The 16,661-nt window shown below is 56.7% G+C and overlaps 2 protein-coding genes across 2 annotated transcripts; one reads left to right on the top strand and one right to left on the bottom strand.

Moving 5' to 3' along the window:
- The first annotated feature begins 61 nt into the window (after nucleotides 1-61).
- LHB (luteinizing hormone subunit beta) lies at nucleotides 62-1,713 on the top strand. The gene is made up of 3 exons (XM_081216850.1): nucleotides 62-641; nucleotides 990-1,157; nucleotides 1,411-1,713. The coding sequence occupies exons 1-3, from the start codon at nucleotides 627-629 to the stop codon at nucleotides 1,651-1,653; spliced, it is 426 nt and encodes a 141-aa protein (XP_081072976.1). The 5' UTR covers nucleotides 62-626; the 3' UTR covers nucleotides 1,654-1,713.
- Nucleotides 1,714-2,001: 288 nt separating this feature from the next.
- Nucleotides 2,002-16,557, bottom strand: RUVBL2 (RuvB like AAA ATPase 2). Its single transcript, XM_081215540.1, has 15 exons — nucleotides 16,234-16,557; nucleotides 12,940-12,994; nucleotides 11,318-11,373; nucleotides 10,863-11,004; nucleotides 8,887-9,016; nucleotides 8,668-8,734; nucleotides 7,210-7,316; nucleotides 7,031-7,124; nucleotides 6,522-6,645; nucleotides 6,083-6,177; nucleotides 5,870-5,988; nucleotides 3,220-3,339; nucleotides 2,704-2,833; nucleotides 2,226-2,340; nucleotides 2,002-2,112 (listed from the first exon to the last, which is right to left on the bottom strand). The coding sequence occupies exons 1-15, from the start codon at nucleotides 16,243-16,245 to the stop codon at nucleotides 2,087-2,089; spliced, it is 1,392 nt and encodes a 463-aa protein (XP_081071666.1). The 5' UTR covers nucleotides 16,246-16,557; the 3' UTR covers nucleotides 2,002-2,086.
- Between the last annotated feature and the right edge of the window lie 104 nt (nucleotides 16,558-16,661).

Here is a 16,661-nt window from a genome sequence, read left to right as displayed (position 1 = left end):
GTTAAATAGCCTAAACCACGCTCTTTGCTGGGTTCAGCTCCGGCATCCTGGTTTCTGGGGGCCTGAGTGTGGGGCAGGTGGGATTCCCGCTGAATCCCTGGTGGAGGGGCGGCGCGTCTGGGTGGACCCCCCCACCTCTGGTGACAGAATCCAACATCGAAGCCACCCCCCTCCTAAGAAGTCGGACTCAGTCTACTGCAGGTGGAGCAGGGTTGAGGCTTCAGCCTATCACCACTGGAGGATTGTCAGAGGGGCGGTGCTCCAGCCTCTGGCGGGCTCCCCTCAGGATGGGTAGAGGGGGGCCCACAAGGCAAGGGGCACAGCTGCGGCCTCCTATACCCTATTTCTTGTGCTCCCACCACGGCCTCCCTAGCGCCTGGGGACTGAGTCTGTGAAGTCCGCTTCACCTTGGGCGTCTTCTGCTTCTTGGCGCGGAAGCCACTCAGGGAGTGGGGGGAGGGGGGCGCCACTGGGCCATTCCTGCATCTCCCTGACCTTGTCTGCCTCTCGCCCCCGGGGAGATTAGTGTCCAGGTTACCCCACCATGCTGCCGCCCCCAGTGGCCTTGCCGCCCCCACAGCCCGCAGCTATAAGACCAGGTAAACGCGGCAGGGGAGACACCGAGGATGGAGATGCTCCAGGTAAGACCGCAGGGCCCCTGGGCCCCTTGTGACTACATCCAGGCCACGGCTGGAAGGAAGAGGGAGAGTCCTGTGACCTGGCAAAGGAGGCCTCTTTCTAGAAGGGTGTGGAGAGCCAGCAAGCTTCCTGGCAGGAGGAGGGAAGCAGCTGGTGCAGGGCCTGAGGGTGGGTATCTGAGGTGCTGGGGTGTCTGGGGTCCCTGGGTATGGGGATGGGAGATTCTTGAATGGAAGACGTCAGGCAGAGGAGCTGGGTCCCCGAACGTGTGTATGCGGGGCCGGGGGGTGGGTGGTAAGGACCCGGGGCGGAGGGCTCAGGCTGGCCCTGAGGCACTGGCCTTGTCCCAGGGGCTGCTGCTGTGGCTGCTGCTGAGCGTGGCCGGGGTGTGGGCACCCAGGGGGCCGCTGCGGCCGCTGTGCCGGCCCATCAACGCCACCCTGGCCGCTGAGAACGAGGCCTGCCCTGTCTGCATCACCTTCACCACCAGCATCTGTGCCGGCTACTGCCCCAGCATGGTGAGCTGCCCGGGGTGGGTGGGTGCTAACACCTCAGCTCCAGGCGGATCACTCGGGGCCAGGCCCACAGAAGACAGGAAGTGGCCCCGGGGGTAGAAGGGTGGCCCGCCACCCGGGGCAGGGGCTGGGCGTGTGGGAGGGAGAGCACAGACGGTCCTGTGGACACCCGAGTCTGGGATCTGCAGGGTGCAGTGAGGGAGCTCGGGGGAGGGCTTGGCCCCAAGTAGACACCCAAGCACCCCCCCACCTCCAGGTTCGGGTGCTGCCGGCTGCCCTGCCGCCTGTGCCCCAGCCAGTGTGCACCTACCGCGAGCTGCGCTTTGCCTCCATCCGGCTCCCCGGCTGCCCGGCTGGTGTGGACCCAATGGTCTCCTTCCCCGTGGCCCTCAGCTGTCACTGCGGGCCCTGCCGCCTCAGCAGCTCTGACTGTGGGGGTCCCAGAGCCCAGCCCTTGGCCTGTGGCCGCTCCCCTCGTCCAGGCCTCCTCTTCCTCTAAGGATCTCCACCTCAGCCTCCCATGCCCACCCCAACCTCCCATGCCCACCCCAACCTCCCATGCCCACCCCAGCCTCCCATGCCCACCTCAGCCTCCCATGCCCACCCCAGCCTCCCATGCCCACCTCAGCCTCCCATGCCCACCCCAACCTCCCATGCTCACCCCAACCTCCCATGCCCACCTCAACCTCCCATGCCCACCTCAACTCCTGGAGCCAGCAGACGCTCCTCCCCATGCCTCCTAATAAAGACTTCTCAAACTGCACTCTGGGGGTGTCTTTCTGGGGTCTCAGGGTGTGTGTGCCTGTGTACGCGCACACGCACACACACACACAACACACACAATAGGTCCAGTTTCAGAACGATTTAATACAAAGTCACAGTGTCAGAACTCTGGTAGAAAATGAGGAAGCGGGGGTGAAGGTGATATCAGCTCAGGAGGTGTCCATGGTTTCACCTTCTGTTGGGAGAAGGAAGGCCACGTGGTCAGTGTGGCCCCGAGGGCAGGGCCTGAGCTCTCCAGGCCGGGCTCCCTCCTCCCTCTCTGGGGCAGGCAGGGAGGGGGACACTCACTGAGCTCATTGAAGAGGAAGGCGTCCTGGTACTCCTTCATGTACTGCGTGGAGCGCGACTCATCCAGGAAGAGCGAGTAGACCCGCTTGATGTCATCCACCTGCACCTCGGTGCCCTGATAGGGGACGTGAGACCTCAGTGGGGCCCCTCCCAGGAGGCGGGTCAGGGTGAGGACTCTGGGGCCAGGTCACCTGGATTCAAATCCTGCCGTGGCCACCTCGTGGCTGTGGGCCCCACCTCCCCACCCCTCAGTTTCTTCATCTGTAAAATGGACTTAACGGCATCAACTTGCAGCCAATATTTACTCAGCACCTCCTGTGTGTCAGGCTGGGAGCCACAGAAATTAACTCGAGAGACCAAAGTCCCCTGCCTTTGAAAAATTGGGTTCTGGGACTAAATGCAACTGCCCAGGGAAAGCCCTGGGGGTAGCATGTCCTCCACCTGCTCATCTGACCCCTGGGCAGACGCAGCCGCTGACCTTGCGTTTCCGGCACACCAGGCTGGCGGCCGTGATGAGCTGGATGGCGTAGCGCAGCGAGGTCTCCAGCCCAATGCGGGTCAGCACTGTGTAGGCGTCCTCACTCATCTCCACGTCTTCCTCCTCACACCTGCGGGCAGGGGGCGTAGGTGGCATTCAGCCAGGGCCCTGGTGCTGCTGGACCTCCCGGGGTACACGTGGAGTCCACGTCCTCAGAAGCACAGAAGAGCCACCGAGGCACAGGCTGGGCCCAAACCTTGGGCCTCCTGAGGCTCCCCCTTCCAGGGCTCTTTCCACAAGGTCAGTCACCGGCACAGCCCCTCCCTTCTCCAAAGAGCACGCCCCATCATAGGCCACTGCTTGGATGCCCAGCCCAGTCCTGCTTCTGGCAGGCCCAGTGACCTCCCCCTCAGACCTCAGTGTTGCCACGTGTCAAACAGGGTGGACACCAGCCCTGCCTCTCAGGCCTGCAGCCTGGTCCTGCCCCGGAAGGCCAGGGGGGCCCCCCACCCGCACCGGATGCGGAGGATCTGCTTTGTGTCTTTCTCGCTGTAGGGAGAGGTTGAGACGATAAGCAGGCGGTCCAGCAGGTCAATGGGGATGCCGTGGGGGCTCTGGTAGCTGGTGCCCCGGATCCTGGGGAGGAGGGGGAAGGGAGGCTGTCAGGGTGATGCCCTTAGAACCTGGCTCTCCATTCCCTCAACTCAGAACACCCCACCCCTACCAACCCCCTCAGCCACAGCCCGCTCACCGGACCAAATACGGGTTAGCCTTCAGCTCCGGGCTGGTGTCACTGCCCGACGGCGCAGCCACCCCCTGACTGCATCAATCCCCCTGCAGCTGAGCTGGTTTTAGCTAGATATCTGTGTCCGGGATTACTGGATCAAGGTCCCACTCCTCTGCTTGATACAGAGCTCCACAAGGGAAGCAACTGTGCCGGTCCTGACCCCGGCGGCACCCGGCCCAGCACAAGGCCTGGCACGTGGTGCTAGGAAACAGCAGATTCCCATTATTCCTGGTAGCTGCGTTCTACCAAGTGGAGGCAAACACTCAGCAAATACAGGGTTAGCCTCTGGGGAGCCTCTGGTCACCAGTTTTGGCAACCAACCAACAGACAGCCTGGTTTCAGATTAAAGACACCTTATTCAATATATATCATTGACTTATTCATGCTGAACTCATAGCCAATAGTGCTTGAACTCGTGCCTGAAGGAAGCTCATCTAACACATGTGTTTTCTCCGTACGGCACATCCCTGCCTTCTTGCGCTTAGCGACGCTGGACAGCTGGGGGCCATTTTAAACAGCAAAATTACCAGGAACAAAAAGCATACAATGTGACAAATGTGGCAGTAAACAGATCACGAAAAGGACACTTATTTACAGCATGTGAACTGAAACTAGGAGGCAAAGCACTGCCTGTTTTGACCCTCGTCTGGACTGTCTGCCATGGGCGATTCCATTTTTTCCTGCTCTGCACACGTTTGTGAATGACCGCCAAAGTGTGATGGATACCAATCTGGGGGCTACAAATCAACTGTAGCGAGGAAGCACACCCACAAATACGGAATCTGCAGACGAGTGACTGCGTTTGCTGCCCCTCACAGGAGACACCCCTGTTCCCACAGCCTGACCTGCAGCTGCTACGAACATGCTCTCAGCTGGTCTCGTCCAACCCTGTCATCTGGATACCAAATTCTGGCCCTGCCACCTTCTACGTGTGACCTTGGACAAGTTACCAGGCCTTGCTGTCCCCATCTTTAAAATGGGGCTGAGGGAATTCCCTGGTAGTCCGGGTGGTTAGGACTCCGTGCTTCCATTGCAGGGGGCACGGGTTTGATCCTTGATTGGGGCACTAAGATCCCGCAAGCTGTGATGCATGGCCAAAAAAAAAATTAAAAAAACACAAAGCAGGGCTGAGACAACATTACCTCCCGAGCTTCTTTTGAGGGGGGCAAGCAGTTCATCCTGGAAAAGGGCCAAGCACAGAGCCAAGGACAACCTGCCTGCTGCCCCTGGTAGCCATGCCCCTGTCTTCCCTGCACTACAGCTGGCACATGGCTGCTGCCCTGGAGGTGCTGGTCCCTGGGCTACCGTTCAGCCAGGTGCTGCCATACACCTGAGCAGCCCTGGGTAATGGGTCCAGGTGGCCATGCTGGGTGCAGCCTTTGGGCCCCAGCCTCTTGCAAGCTCTCTGCCCTCCACTTCCTTCTCCCTTCCTGTGGACTCTTGAAATGTAGATGAGGTGGGGAAGAGCCAGCAAGGAGGACATGGCACAGCAACACCCTAGGGCAGAGGTTCCCAAGCTTTATGGCGTCTGGTACCCTTCATGTCTCAGGAATTTTTCCATGGTATCCTTAGGTCAAGAGAAATACTAAGCTTCGTTCCCTTTATTTCTATTAAGCAGTTAGGTGTAAGCAACTTAATTGTAGTAGTTTCTGCAGCGTCCAAAACATATCACTGTGCATCCCTTAAAACCTTAAAACACCCCACAGGGGCTTTCCTGGTGGCGCAGTGGTTAAGAATCCGCCTGCCAATGCAGTGGACATGGGTTCGAGCCCTGGTCCGGGAAGATCCCGCATGCTGCGGAGCAACTAAGCCCATGCACCACAACTACTGAGCCTGTGTTCTAGAGCCTGGCTCCACAACTACTGAGCCTGCATGCCTAGAGCCCATGCTCTGCAACAAGAGAAGCCACCATAATGAAAAGCCCGCGCACCGCAACTAAGAGTTACTCCTGCTCGCCGCAACTAGAGAAAGCCTGTGCACAGCAACAAGGACCCAGTGCAGCCAAAAATAAAAAAAAACAAACACAAAAACAAAAAAACATCCCACAGCACTCCTGTGTTCTCTGCAGTACCCTGGGGTGCCTTGGCACACAGTTTGGGAACTGGAGCTCTAAGGGCTACCGGAACAAGAAAACAGAAAGAACGTGGCACCTGGACTTCCTTGGGGAGCAGTGCTGCCCACCAGCCCCGACGAGCCGCCTACTTTTGTTTGAGGGGAAAGTACACTGTCTTGTCTGGGCCACAAAGCTTGGGGATAGCCAAGCCCACCCCTCCCTAGCGAGGTGCTCACCAAACGTGCCCTGATTACCCAGTGGCCGTTTCCACCACCCAGAGGTCCCCGTTCTCCCCAGGGGCCTCTGAGGGGCCGGCAGTGGCTCACCGGGTGATGCCGCGGTTGGTGGCCATGATGAGGACAGGCGCCATGTCACTCTCCAGGGCCCGGTTGAGGAAGGAGAAGCTCTCAATGTCCAGCATGTGGACCTCGTCGATAAATAGCACCTGGGGGCCAGGGGGGCGGGTGTCAAACCCTCCTCCTGTGCCCCCTCTTCTCCCCCTCTGCAACGTCACCTGCCCTGGCCGTCCTGGTACTCACGCCGGGGATGATCTCCGCCTTGCCCTCCTCCCGCCACTCGGCCACCTTGGCATTGATCTGCTCGCGGACTTCTGACTTGATCTCCCCTGTGTCACCTGCGGGAGGCGGGGTGTCAGAGACAAGACAGGGATCCAGGGCCGGAGGGTGGACCAAGATGCAGAAGGATGGGACGCCGGGGACAGAGGGAAGAGAGACCAAGCCCCTGGAGTGGCAGCACGGCGGGGGGGCCGGGGAGTCGGAGATGTCCCAGGGAGGCAACACGGGGAGAGACGAAGCACAGTCACAGATGGAGAACAGGAGTTGGCGAACAGGGATGGAGGAGGAGAGGAAAAGCCATGGTCACGGGGGGGCCGTACTGGTGGACGGGAGAGGGAGAGGGGAGCTGCCAGGGCCCCTGGGGCTGGGGGGCGGGCGGGGGGAGACGGCGGCTGGGCCTCACCTGAGAAGAGGGCCAGGAAGCCCTGGGTGCGGGAGTTGATGACGTCAATCTCGTGCAGAGACACCGTGTGCACCACCTCCTTGCGTTTCTGGAGCTCCCCGTCTGGGCACTGCACGAACTTGGTCTATGGGGCCGGGGTGGGGTTCGGTGTGGACAAGGGCAGAAAAGAGCATGAAGGGGGGGCCCGAGGGGCCGTCTGGGGGAGACTGGGGCTCCTTGGAATGGCACTAAGAATCCAGATGGGGGTCACCCAGAAACCCCAGGCCCAAGGGGTAGTCAAGACCAGGGCAGTCAACAGCACTGAAGGATATGGGGGTTCCTGGAGGAACCATGAGCCAAGTGCCAAGCGGAGAGGCCCCAGCTGTCCTAGAGGGTACAGGGAAGAACCAGGAGTACCAGGGACATGGGGTTGCGGTGACAGGAGGATCCAGACCCTGTGGGCCCTGGGGTGATGGAGGAGAGAGAAACATCCTGGGGCCTGACTGAGGGGACCTGGAGCCCTGGCCCACCTGGGAGCCCATGGCGTCATAGTCTCGAGCGCGTGTGAACGAGCGTCCCAGCTTGGAGATCTTGCCCGTGGCCTTGTCAATGGTGATCACATCCCTGCAGGGGATGAAGGGTGCGGGTGAGGAAAGGAAGGGCCAGAGGTCCCCTACCCTGACCGCCTGGTGCGGCCCCCACTGCTCACCCTGCCTGGACCTTGTCCTTGGTCAGGGACTCGATCATCTTAGTGCCCAGGTCGTATATGGTCTCCATCTCTGTGGTCTTGAGGGTCAGCTTGCCCACCTTGGAGCCCTGAGGGGTGACATGCCAGGCAAGGGGCTCAGAGACGGGCCGGATGTCTCCCTAACACAGCTTCAGAACAAGCACGACATGGGGCAGCTTTGGGGGCTTGACAAAGATATCCACTGTCACAACTGCGGTGACAGCTTCTTGGGTGCATGTGTGTCAAAGCCTAACATCCTGTAAACCTTCAAGGGCGTGGCTTATTGGTTGTCAATTGCACATTAATAAAGCTATTATTAAAAATCCAGTAAAGGGCTTCCCTGGTGGCGCAGTGGTTGAGAGTCCGCCTGCCGATGCAGGGGACACGGGTTCGCGCCCCGGTCTGGGAGGATCCCACATGCTGCGGAGCGGCTGGACCTGTGAGCCATGGCCGCTGAGCCTGCGCGTCCGGAGCCTGTGCTCCGCAACAGGAGAGGCCACAGCAGTGAGAGGGCTGCGTACCGCAAAAAAATAAAAATAAAATAAAATAAAAAATTCAGTAAAGAAACAAACAAAAACCTAAAAGACAAAATCTGTAAAAACAACAGGGACCTGAGGTCTCACAGAATGGCCAAAGGGGCCCCACTGTAACACTCTTTTTTTTTTCCTTTTTTATACCCAAATGAAAGGGGGTTTTTGTCGATCACAAACCCAGAAGAACTCAGCTAAACACAACTAAGAAAACAAAAAATGCCACACCCCTCCCCACGAGATAAGCTAAGAAAACAAAATGCCACGCCACTCCTCACAAGATAAACAGTCACCAAGCCTGGGCTTTTCCCAGCATATTGGAGTCTCTCCTGTTTCCTGGAATTGTTTCCACAGTGAGGTGCTCCCTTTGTAGGGACAGGTGGCAGCATAAGAGGACTGGGATTGGGGAGGGAGTTAAAGAGAGTTTTGGTTGTTCTTTTATTTTATTTTATTTTTCTTTTTCTTTTTTCTTTTTGCGGTACGTGGACCTCTCACTGTTGTGGCCTCTCCTGTTGTGGAGCACAGGCTCTGGACTCGCAGGCTCAGCGGCCATGGCTCACGGGCCCAGCCGCTCCACAGCATGTGGGATCTTCCCGGACCGGGGCACGGACCCGTGTCCCCTGCATCGGCAGGCGGACTCTCAACCACTGCGCCACCAGGGAAGCCCGGTTGTTCATTTTTAAAGGGAGGATGTATCCACGGATTTCTTCTGTAATCAAAATCTAATTTAAAGAACTATCTGGGGAATAGCTTTCCCTATATTTAAAGATTCTCCTACCATGTTTTTAAAATTCAAAATTTAATTGCAATAGATGAGACTAATTTAGGAGGCTGTTTACAGGTGTTAAAGGTGCAAGTTGACCTCCACCCTCCAGCCCTGGGGGGAGCCTAGACTTGGCAGCAGACTCACCGTCCCTGTTGCTGGGCGATCAATCTGGATCTCCACCACCTCCCCTTCGATAATCTCGGTCTCCTCCCTGGGCAGAGAACAGATCTAAGGAGACAGCCCGAGGCCTGGGCCCTCAGGAATTGCCAACTCCCGTGAGCCCTTGGGTGCAGGATGAGCTGGCAGGGCCGGGGGGGGGGGACGTCCCAAGGCCTCTGGGACAAGGCATCACCCCCTGCTTACTTGATGCGCACACCGATGGAGCGCCGGAAGGCCTGTGTCAGCGCCTCTGTTTTGCTCATCTCCAGGGAGAAGATCTCACTGCCGGCGATGGCTGTGAACGGGGTGTCGGGGCCCAGGGCCTGTGCCATGCCTGGGAAGGAGGGGAGGCAGCCTGGCTAGGTGGGGGCAGCCCTGGCACCAGGTCCCCAACACCCGCTCTGAGGCAAACCAGCTCTTCTCCCTCCTCAGGCAGGAGAGCAGGAGAGAGGGGCAGGGTGCTGAGGGGCAGACAAGGAGACGCAGCGAAGGCAGGGGACGGAAGGCCGCATGGGGAGGTCCTGGATCAGAACCCTGCGCTGCCCAGAGGGCAAACCTTATGACTCTGTAATCTTGCCAAGCCTGCCTCCCAACCTCTAAGAGCTGTTTAGCCTCAGGGCTTGGGGCTGATGAGCAGGGGTAGAGGCAAGGGGCTGAAATTGAAGGTAAGAGAGTCAGACTGCGTAGGTTTGAATCCCGGCTTCAGTGCTTAGCACCGGGTGACCTTGAGAAGTCTGCTCCCCAAGCCAGTTTGCCCCTCTGTGTAATAGGACCGATAACATGACAAGCACTGGCACGGGATGGCACCCTGCATAGGAGCGATTACGAGGGCAGGCAGGGATACACTGGTGCTCAGCCATGACTCCGTCACATGGTCTGGAACCAGCACAGGGACGGGCCTCCTCCATGGCTTGGGGCCTGGAGCTGACTGGTGGACAGCGGGGCCATTCCTGGCATCACTCCAAGCGCTGAGCCCCTCTGCCAGCTCCCCTTCCTGAGGGCTCTGCCCAGCTCTGAGCCAAGTCCCCCGGACAGGAAGTCACCGAACCCTCCTGAGCAGTGTGAGCTGGGAACTCTCCTTGGTCCCCTTTACAGATGTGTGTCACACTCTGTGCCTGGGTGTCCTGCTCCCTACCGTCTGTCCAGGAGACTCCCAGACATCCTATAAGTCTTAGTTCAGGCTCTGACTCACCTGGGAAGTCTCTCCTGACAACCGCCACCCCGTTTTCTCTCCCCACCACCCCTCATCGGAGGTAGAAGCCTCCTCTGTTCATCACCCTGGATGGGACTGTGTCCACGAACACCTCCCCCAGGCCGGAAGCTTCTTAAAGTCAGGACTTTGGTCTTAATCATCTTAGTGTCCGCAGTGTCTGGTCCAGGGCCTGGCACACCAGGGTTCCCGAATGAGTGCTACTTTATCTTAACTGCAGACCTAGCTGTTACCTTGATTCTCACTGCCAGGCCCCACAGTCAAGGCACAAAGGTGGGAATGAGTGGGAAGAAAGGAGAGTCCAGGAAAGCTTCAATGAGGAAAAGATGCCTGGGTAGGGTTTTGAAGGATGAATCGGAGCTCAACAAGGATGAGGGACAGTTGTGAGTAAAAAGATCTTAAATCACTAATGCATTGCAAAAGAGAATGCTGGCTGTCTATGCAATGCCCATCCTTCCCATCTTCCTTCGTTCCAGAACCGCCATTTTATTAGGGTAGCAGTGATCCCCATTAAAATGTTAAAATAAGTTTTAATGTCTCACTCTCTTGTGCAGCAGAGTGTAGCCATTAAGTTCTAGTCAATAAAATATAAGCAAGAGTGTGTGGGAGTCCCAAGACGGCTGCTTAAAGGGAGCTACCTCTAGGAGGTACACCCTCATTGCAATTCCTCTTTCTCCTTCCCATATGGAGTATGGGTGGGATGGCTGGAGCGTAGGCCATCTTCTTGCAACATGAGGTGACCCTGACATGGAAGCAAGTGATGTGGAGGCAGGAAGGTAGGAGCCTTCACCGTTCAACAAGGCTGAATTGGCCTACATTCAGATTATTCTATGGGAGAGAATAAACCCATAGTGTTTAAGGCACTGCCATTTTGAGCTGTCTGTTAGACGTGGCTGACCCTGACCCTGACTTACACGGGAAGGATCATCTGGCAAGGCCAGAAGAGATCCTGCCCTGAGAGGTGTCTTACCCATGGCGATGGCCGTCTTCCCAGTACCCGGCTGGCCGGCGATGAGGACCGCCCGGCCGGCGATCTTCCCTTCCCGGATCATCTCCAGCACCACGCCAGCTGCCCTCCGGGCCGCCAGCTGGCCCACCATGCCCTGGGACGCCTGGGGGTGGGAGGTAACAGAGCACACAAGGTGACTTCCTCCTGGGCTACTACTGCATTTCTACCACCTCCAGGCTGATGAGATCAAACAGGACGTGTTGGCTGGGACTTCAGAAAAAAGCCAAAAAAGCCTTTTCCACTCCCATTTTTTAAAGACCGATAAAACTGCACATGCGGCTGAATTTTATAAATACAGCGCAGACAAAGGTCTGGAAGATCACCATGCAGTCCCCATACTCCCCACAGCCCTGGGTCCCCTATGCCCGAGGCCCCCCCATGGAGCAGCCTTCCCACCCCGGCCCCCTGGGCTCTACCTGCCGTGGCTCCAAGGCATCGTCTAGCCCCAGCCCCCGGATATGTGAGTGAGCGCCTGTGGGCGGGGAAAGAACCAGAAGACACGGTTACCAGCCAGCTCCTGTCGATGTGTGGCCTGAGGGGCTTCCCCGCCGAGCCCTGGTTTCCTCCTCAGTCACAAGGGCACCAGGATTCCCCACCTCACTGGGAGGATGGCCGGACATGGTAAATGCTCAGTAAATAAGAGTGGCTCTTAGGCTACATGGTGGCCTGAGTGACCTCCCAGGTTCTAATCTCATTCCATGAAACTCTGAGAATAAGAGTCTCAGCTATTATCACCCTGGATCATGGCCAGGGCTCAATAATCGCCCCCAGGCCCTCACTGACATGGAGGCGGGGAGGAGTTCAGAGAGGTTAGGTCCCTTGCCTAAGACCACACGGCCAGTGAGAGGTGAAGATGCAGGATTCCAACGCTTTACACTAGACCAGGGCTGGGCAAACTACAGCCTGTGGGTGGGCACTTGTTTTTGTAAATAAAGTTTTATTGGCACACAGCCATGTCCATTCGCTCACATACCATCTGGGGGTGCTCTCGCACTGCTGCAGCAGAATTGATTACTTTCAACAGAGAAGATTTACCATCTGGCACTTTAAGGAAAGATGTGCCAACCCCTGTGCTGGACAGTAGGCACGCTGAGGGCAGGGACTGGGTGCAGCTAGAGTCTCCTGGGTCCTCAGCTCCCAGCACAGCTGGCCCTTGATAGCTAAGTGCTTTACCTTATTGTATCTTATGTCAACTGAGGAGGTGAACTACTCTCCCACCATTTTGCAGGTAAGGAAACTGAGGCACAGAAAGCAACTAGCCCCTCACTACGTGGCTCAGAAGTGGCACCCAGCAGCGTGCTTCCAGAGCCCAGGTTCATAGCCAGGAGCCCTTTACTGCTTCTTCTGGAAGCTCTGAATGAATGAATGTGAACAAATAAGTGTAGTCTCCTCCTTGCAAGTAAGGCTCTTTGCAAAGGCTGCACCCTGCTGTTGCCACTACACCCCAACTTCCTGGTCCCGGGTGAGCTGGGACCAGGGGCTTGACTGCTCTGAGTCTTGGTCACCTCAGCTAAAAATGGGATGACAGTCACAAGAGGCGCCTTGTGGAGCTACTGTACGGATTCAAGGGATGCAAACTCATATTCAATGGTTATCTGTGGAGCGTCTGGTCTGCCAGGGCCTGTGCTGGGGACACCGCTAGGAAGGAGACAGACCAGGTCCCTGCCCGCACAGAGATGGTGCGTGTGCTTGGGGTTTGGGACAGTCAGTGCAGGGCCAACCCCAGTCAGCACCCAGCAAATATCCACTTTCACGATTTCCAAGCAGGATGCTGGGGCATCAGGGAGCCCCACCAGGGAAGCCAAGCCAGCAGCAGTACTGCCTGGGGTTGAGGCCTGGCATGGTCCACCCCACCCCCGCCCCCAGCCATCTGACCTGCTCTGGAACTCAGGATCCTCCCTCCTTAGACAGGGGGGATGGGGGTGGTGGGATGGTGTGCAGGCCGACTCCCTCTTGGGGGTCCTGGGTAAGCTGGCTCTGTCAGGGGTGCAGGGGGCAGGCAGGGGCTAGGTCCTATTCCTGATCCACGCTCACTCACCGATACGCTCAATCCTCGTCACGTCGCGGATCTCTGGGACCTTGGTTGTGGCTGTCTGGGGTTGGAGGAAGATGCATCAGTAAGAGCCTTTGCGGTCCCAGCTTTCAACAACCCCTCCTCTGTCCCTCCTGCCCGCCTCCCACAAGACAGTCCTTTCCACTCCTCCCCACAGGCAGGCTGGCGTCCCAAACACCAGATCCTCCTCAGTTGTCACCCACTAGGGCTGGTGGGTTGACCCCATTACGCTGTCAGTCCCAGGAAGCCAAGGACTGTGTCTGTCTCATTCACAGCCCCGTCCCCAGGGCCAGGCCCATGTTTGGTGCCCAGGAGTTATTTGCTGAAGGAAGAAGTCCTCCCCGTCCCCCAGAGCTGCGAGGACAGATGCAGAGTGGGCATTAACTTGGACGTCTTCTGGCCCCTGCTGATCTCCCAGCCCCCCTTGCGCCTCGCTGCCCCAGCTCTCTGTCACTAGGCCTTTGCATGTGCAGGTCCCTGGTCTGGCCTGCTCTCCCCACCCACCTCACTGAATCAGATCAAGCGTTACTCATTAAGGGAGGCCCTCCCCAGGGCTTCCCTGGTGGCGCAGTGGTTGAGAGTCCGCCTGCCGATGCAGGGGACATGGGTTCGTGCCCCGGTCCGGGAAGATCCCACGTGCTGCGGAGCAGCTGGTCACGTGAGCCATGGCCGCTGAGCCTGCACGTCCGGAGCCTGTGCTCCGCAACGGGAGAGGCCACAACAGTGAGAGGCCCGCGTACCGCAAAAAAAAAAAGTAGTAAAAAAAATTAAAAAATAAAAAAAAAGGGAGGCCCTCCCTGACCTCAGCCCCTGCCCGGCTAGTTCTAGGGTCTCTGGATGTCCAGACAGAAGGAAGGGCCTCTTTTGGGAGTCTGATCTCAAATTCACAAGGTAGACTGTTGGATCAATGTTCTTGGCTCCAGTGGATGTGAGTCCCATGAAGGGCACAGCCCACATCTCACTGGTCTCCCTTGGGGCTCAATGTTTGGAGTTTGAATGAATGATGCCCTGAAGTGCTGAGCTACTCAACAAGCAGGTACTGAGGTCTCCTGTGTCCCCAGCTTTCCAAAGAGCAAAGTCAGACATTATCCCTTCTCACGTGGGGAAGAGAGATGAGTAAACACCGCCTGGGACAATTCAAGAACCGAATGGAGATCCACTCAGATATTCATGGCAGTGCTATATATAACCAAGAGGTGGAAAAAACCCAAAACATCCATCAATGGATAGATAAACAAAATATGGGGTAGCCATAAGAAGGAATATTATTTAGCCATAAAAAGGGATGAAGGGCCTTCCCTGGTGGCGCAGTGGTTAAGGATATGCCCGCCAATGCAGGAGACATACGTTCGAGCCATGGTCCAGGAAGATCCCACATGTCGCGGAGCAACTAAGCCTGTGCGCCACAACTACTGAGCCTGTGCTCTAGAGCCTGCGAGCCACAACTACTGAGCCCGCGTGCCACAACTACTGAAGCCCGTGCGCCTAGAGCCCGTGCTCTGCAACAAGAGAAGCCACCGCAATGAGAAGCCCATGGACCGCAACGAAGAGTAGCCCCCGCTCACCGCAACTAAAGAAAGCCCACGCACAGCAATGAAGACCCAATGCAGCATACAATTCTTAAAAAAAAAAAAAAGACCCAACGCAGCCAAAAATAAATAAATAAATTTATATAAATAAGTAAATAATTTTTTTAAAAAAAAGGGATGAAGTTCTGATCCACGCTACAACATGGATGAACCTTGAAAACATTATGCTGAGTGAAAGAAGCCAGACACAAAAGGTCACATGTTGTATGATTCCGTTTACATGAAATGTCCAGAGTAGATATATCTAGAGACACAAAGTAGATTAGAGGTTGCCTGGGGTGAATAAAGAAAGGGAGGCCTAAGAAGCCAGCACGCTGACCCAGCTCCTTGGCCACCTGCCCTCAACCCTCTTCCTCCTCACAGGTCTCCTAACCAGAATGAGAGGAGATGCAGGCATCCAAATCCAGGAAAACCCTCCTCTCTCTGGAACCAAGAGTTCAGACTTCCTGACCATGGCATGGTCACAAGCCCCCTCCCTTGCTGTTTGTGACCTCTCCCACTTACTCTTCCTCATAGGAGGTTGGTCACTGCCCCAAAACCCCTATCAGAAGATTGGGAACATACTCTCACCCACCCCTATACAGCCTATCAGACTCTACTCGAGACAAAAAATAGACATTGGTCCAGGAATCCCAACCCTCAGCAATCCCAACATAAACAGACCTGCGTCCTACAAAACCTTTCCCTTCACCATAAGCCTTTCCAACCCCGTGCTGCCTCCTGATCCCATGGAAACAAAACTCAGCTCCTACCATCCCCTCATACTCCCAATACTTCATCCACACCCATGCAAACTGGGTCTCAGGAGTGTGGCCACTGCCCTTTCCTCTTCCGCTTCCCCATCCACCCCCTTTGCCATGACAACAGAAACAGACTCACATGTCGCCCCTCAGGCACCAGTTAACTCTCATCCCGATCCTAGCCCCATCTTGACTGGGGTCACCATGGGAACCGAGGCATCTGGAAGCCATGTCCAACCCCCAAGCTAAGGCTACATCCCTTCTTCATTCAGATTTTTCTCAGAAAAGTACTAGGTGCCTGGCCCAGTGTACCTGGTCTCTCCTTTATGGAGTTCACATGCATACATTCAAGTGAGCACCCACTTTGGGCATGTCCTGATGAAATGCTGGGAATATGAAAATGGCTAAAACAATCCCATGACAAGTTCCTAAGCCTCTGTGCTCCCGGCCCTTTCCGCTCTCTACTGACACCCTCTGGGTTCTCAACACTCTCTCTTTTGGCTCAAGACTCAATAAGCAACTCCACGATCTGAAGCGCATAGGGCAGGTCCCCGCCTGTGTTTCTCCCTTGTACTCAGGTACTATTCACACCATCAACAACCCAAGACTGCTGGATGGCTTGGAGCCCAAGACACTACAACCCTCATCAGACTTTAAGGCAAAGGACTGGAGAACTGGCCACTAGTTGCGCCCAGAGGATTGGAAGTTGTAGTAAGATGATGGAGTCAGATTTGACCACTGAGACCGTAAATATTCACTTGAACCCAGGATGCCGGTATACTAGTCCCTTCTTTTTTCCTCCCTCAGATCCAGAAGCCTGGGCCCCCAGCTCCCTCCTTCCTCAGAACCAGGAGTCCAGGGCGCCAGCCTCCTCTCCGCTAAGATCCAAGAGTCCCCGTCCAGCCCCCTCCTCCTTGAGACTCCTTAGCCCTCCGCACGCCGACACTCACCACGGTTGCCATGATGCTCACCAACCGCCAATATCCTAGCGGAAACGGAAACGCGCTAGGAACGAGGCGTTCTGGCCCCTCTAGGCTGCCAGGTCCTCCAAATATCTCGGTGGTTCTCCTGGTGGGGCGCGACGTCACTTTTCAGGCCCCGCCCCTCCAGGCTGCTCAGGAAGATGAGTTCCCAGAGCTCCTGAGTCCATTCCCCACGCCTCGTGGCTCCTCCTCCTTTTACCCAGGCCTCCTTACTAAGGCCGATTGCAAAATTCTGAACACTCCTTCGCGAAACCACACGTCCCTCACGCTTCCTTTCCTCCTTATCCACCGTCTTCCCTCCCCCGCCAATTTTGGGGCCTCTAGCTTCGGATTGACAGAGCTGAAGGCCAATCATCTAGCGCAGCGACGAGCCCCGCCCACTGGAGCTCGCACGA

The sequence above is a fragment of the Mesoplodon bidens genome (genome assembly GCF_964165515.1).
Source record: "Mesoplodon bidens genome assembly, chromosome: 18".
Classification (NCBI taxonomy): Eukaryota; Metazoa; Chordata; class Mammalia; order Artiodactyla; family Ziphiidae; genus Mesoplodon; species Mesoplodon bidens.
This window is presented reverse-complemented; position numbering and strand designations above follow the sequence as displayed.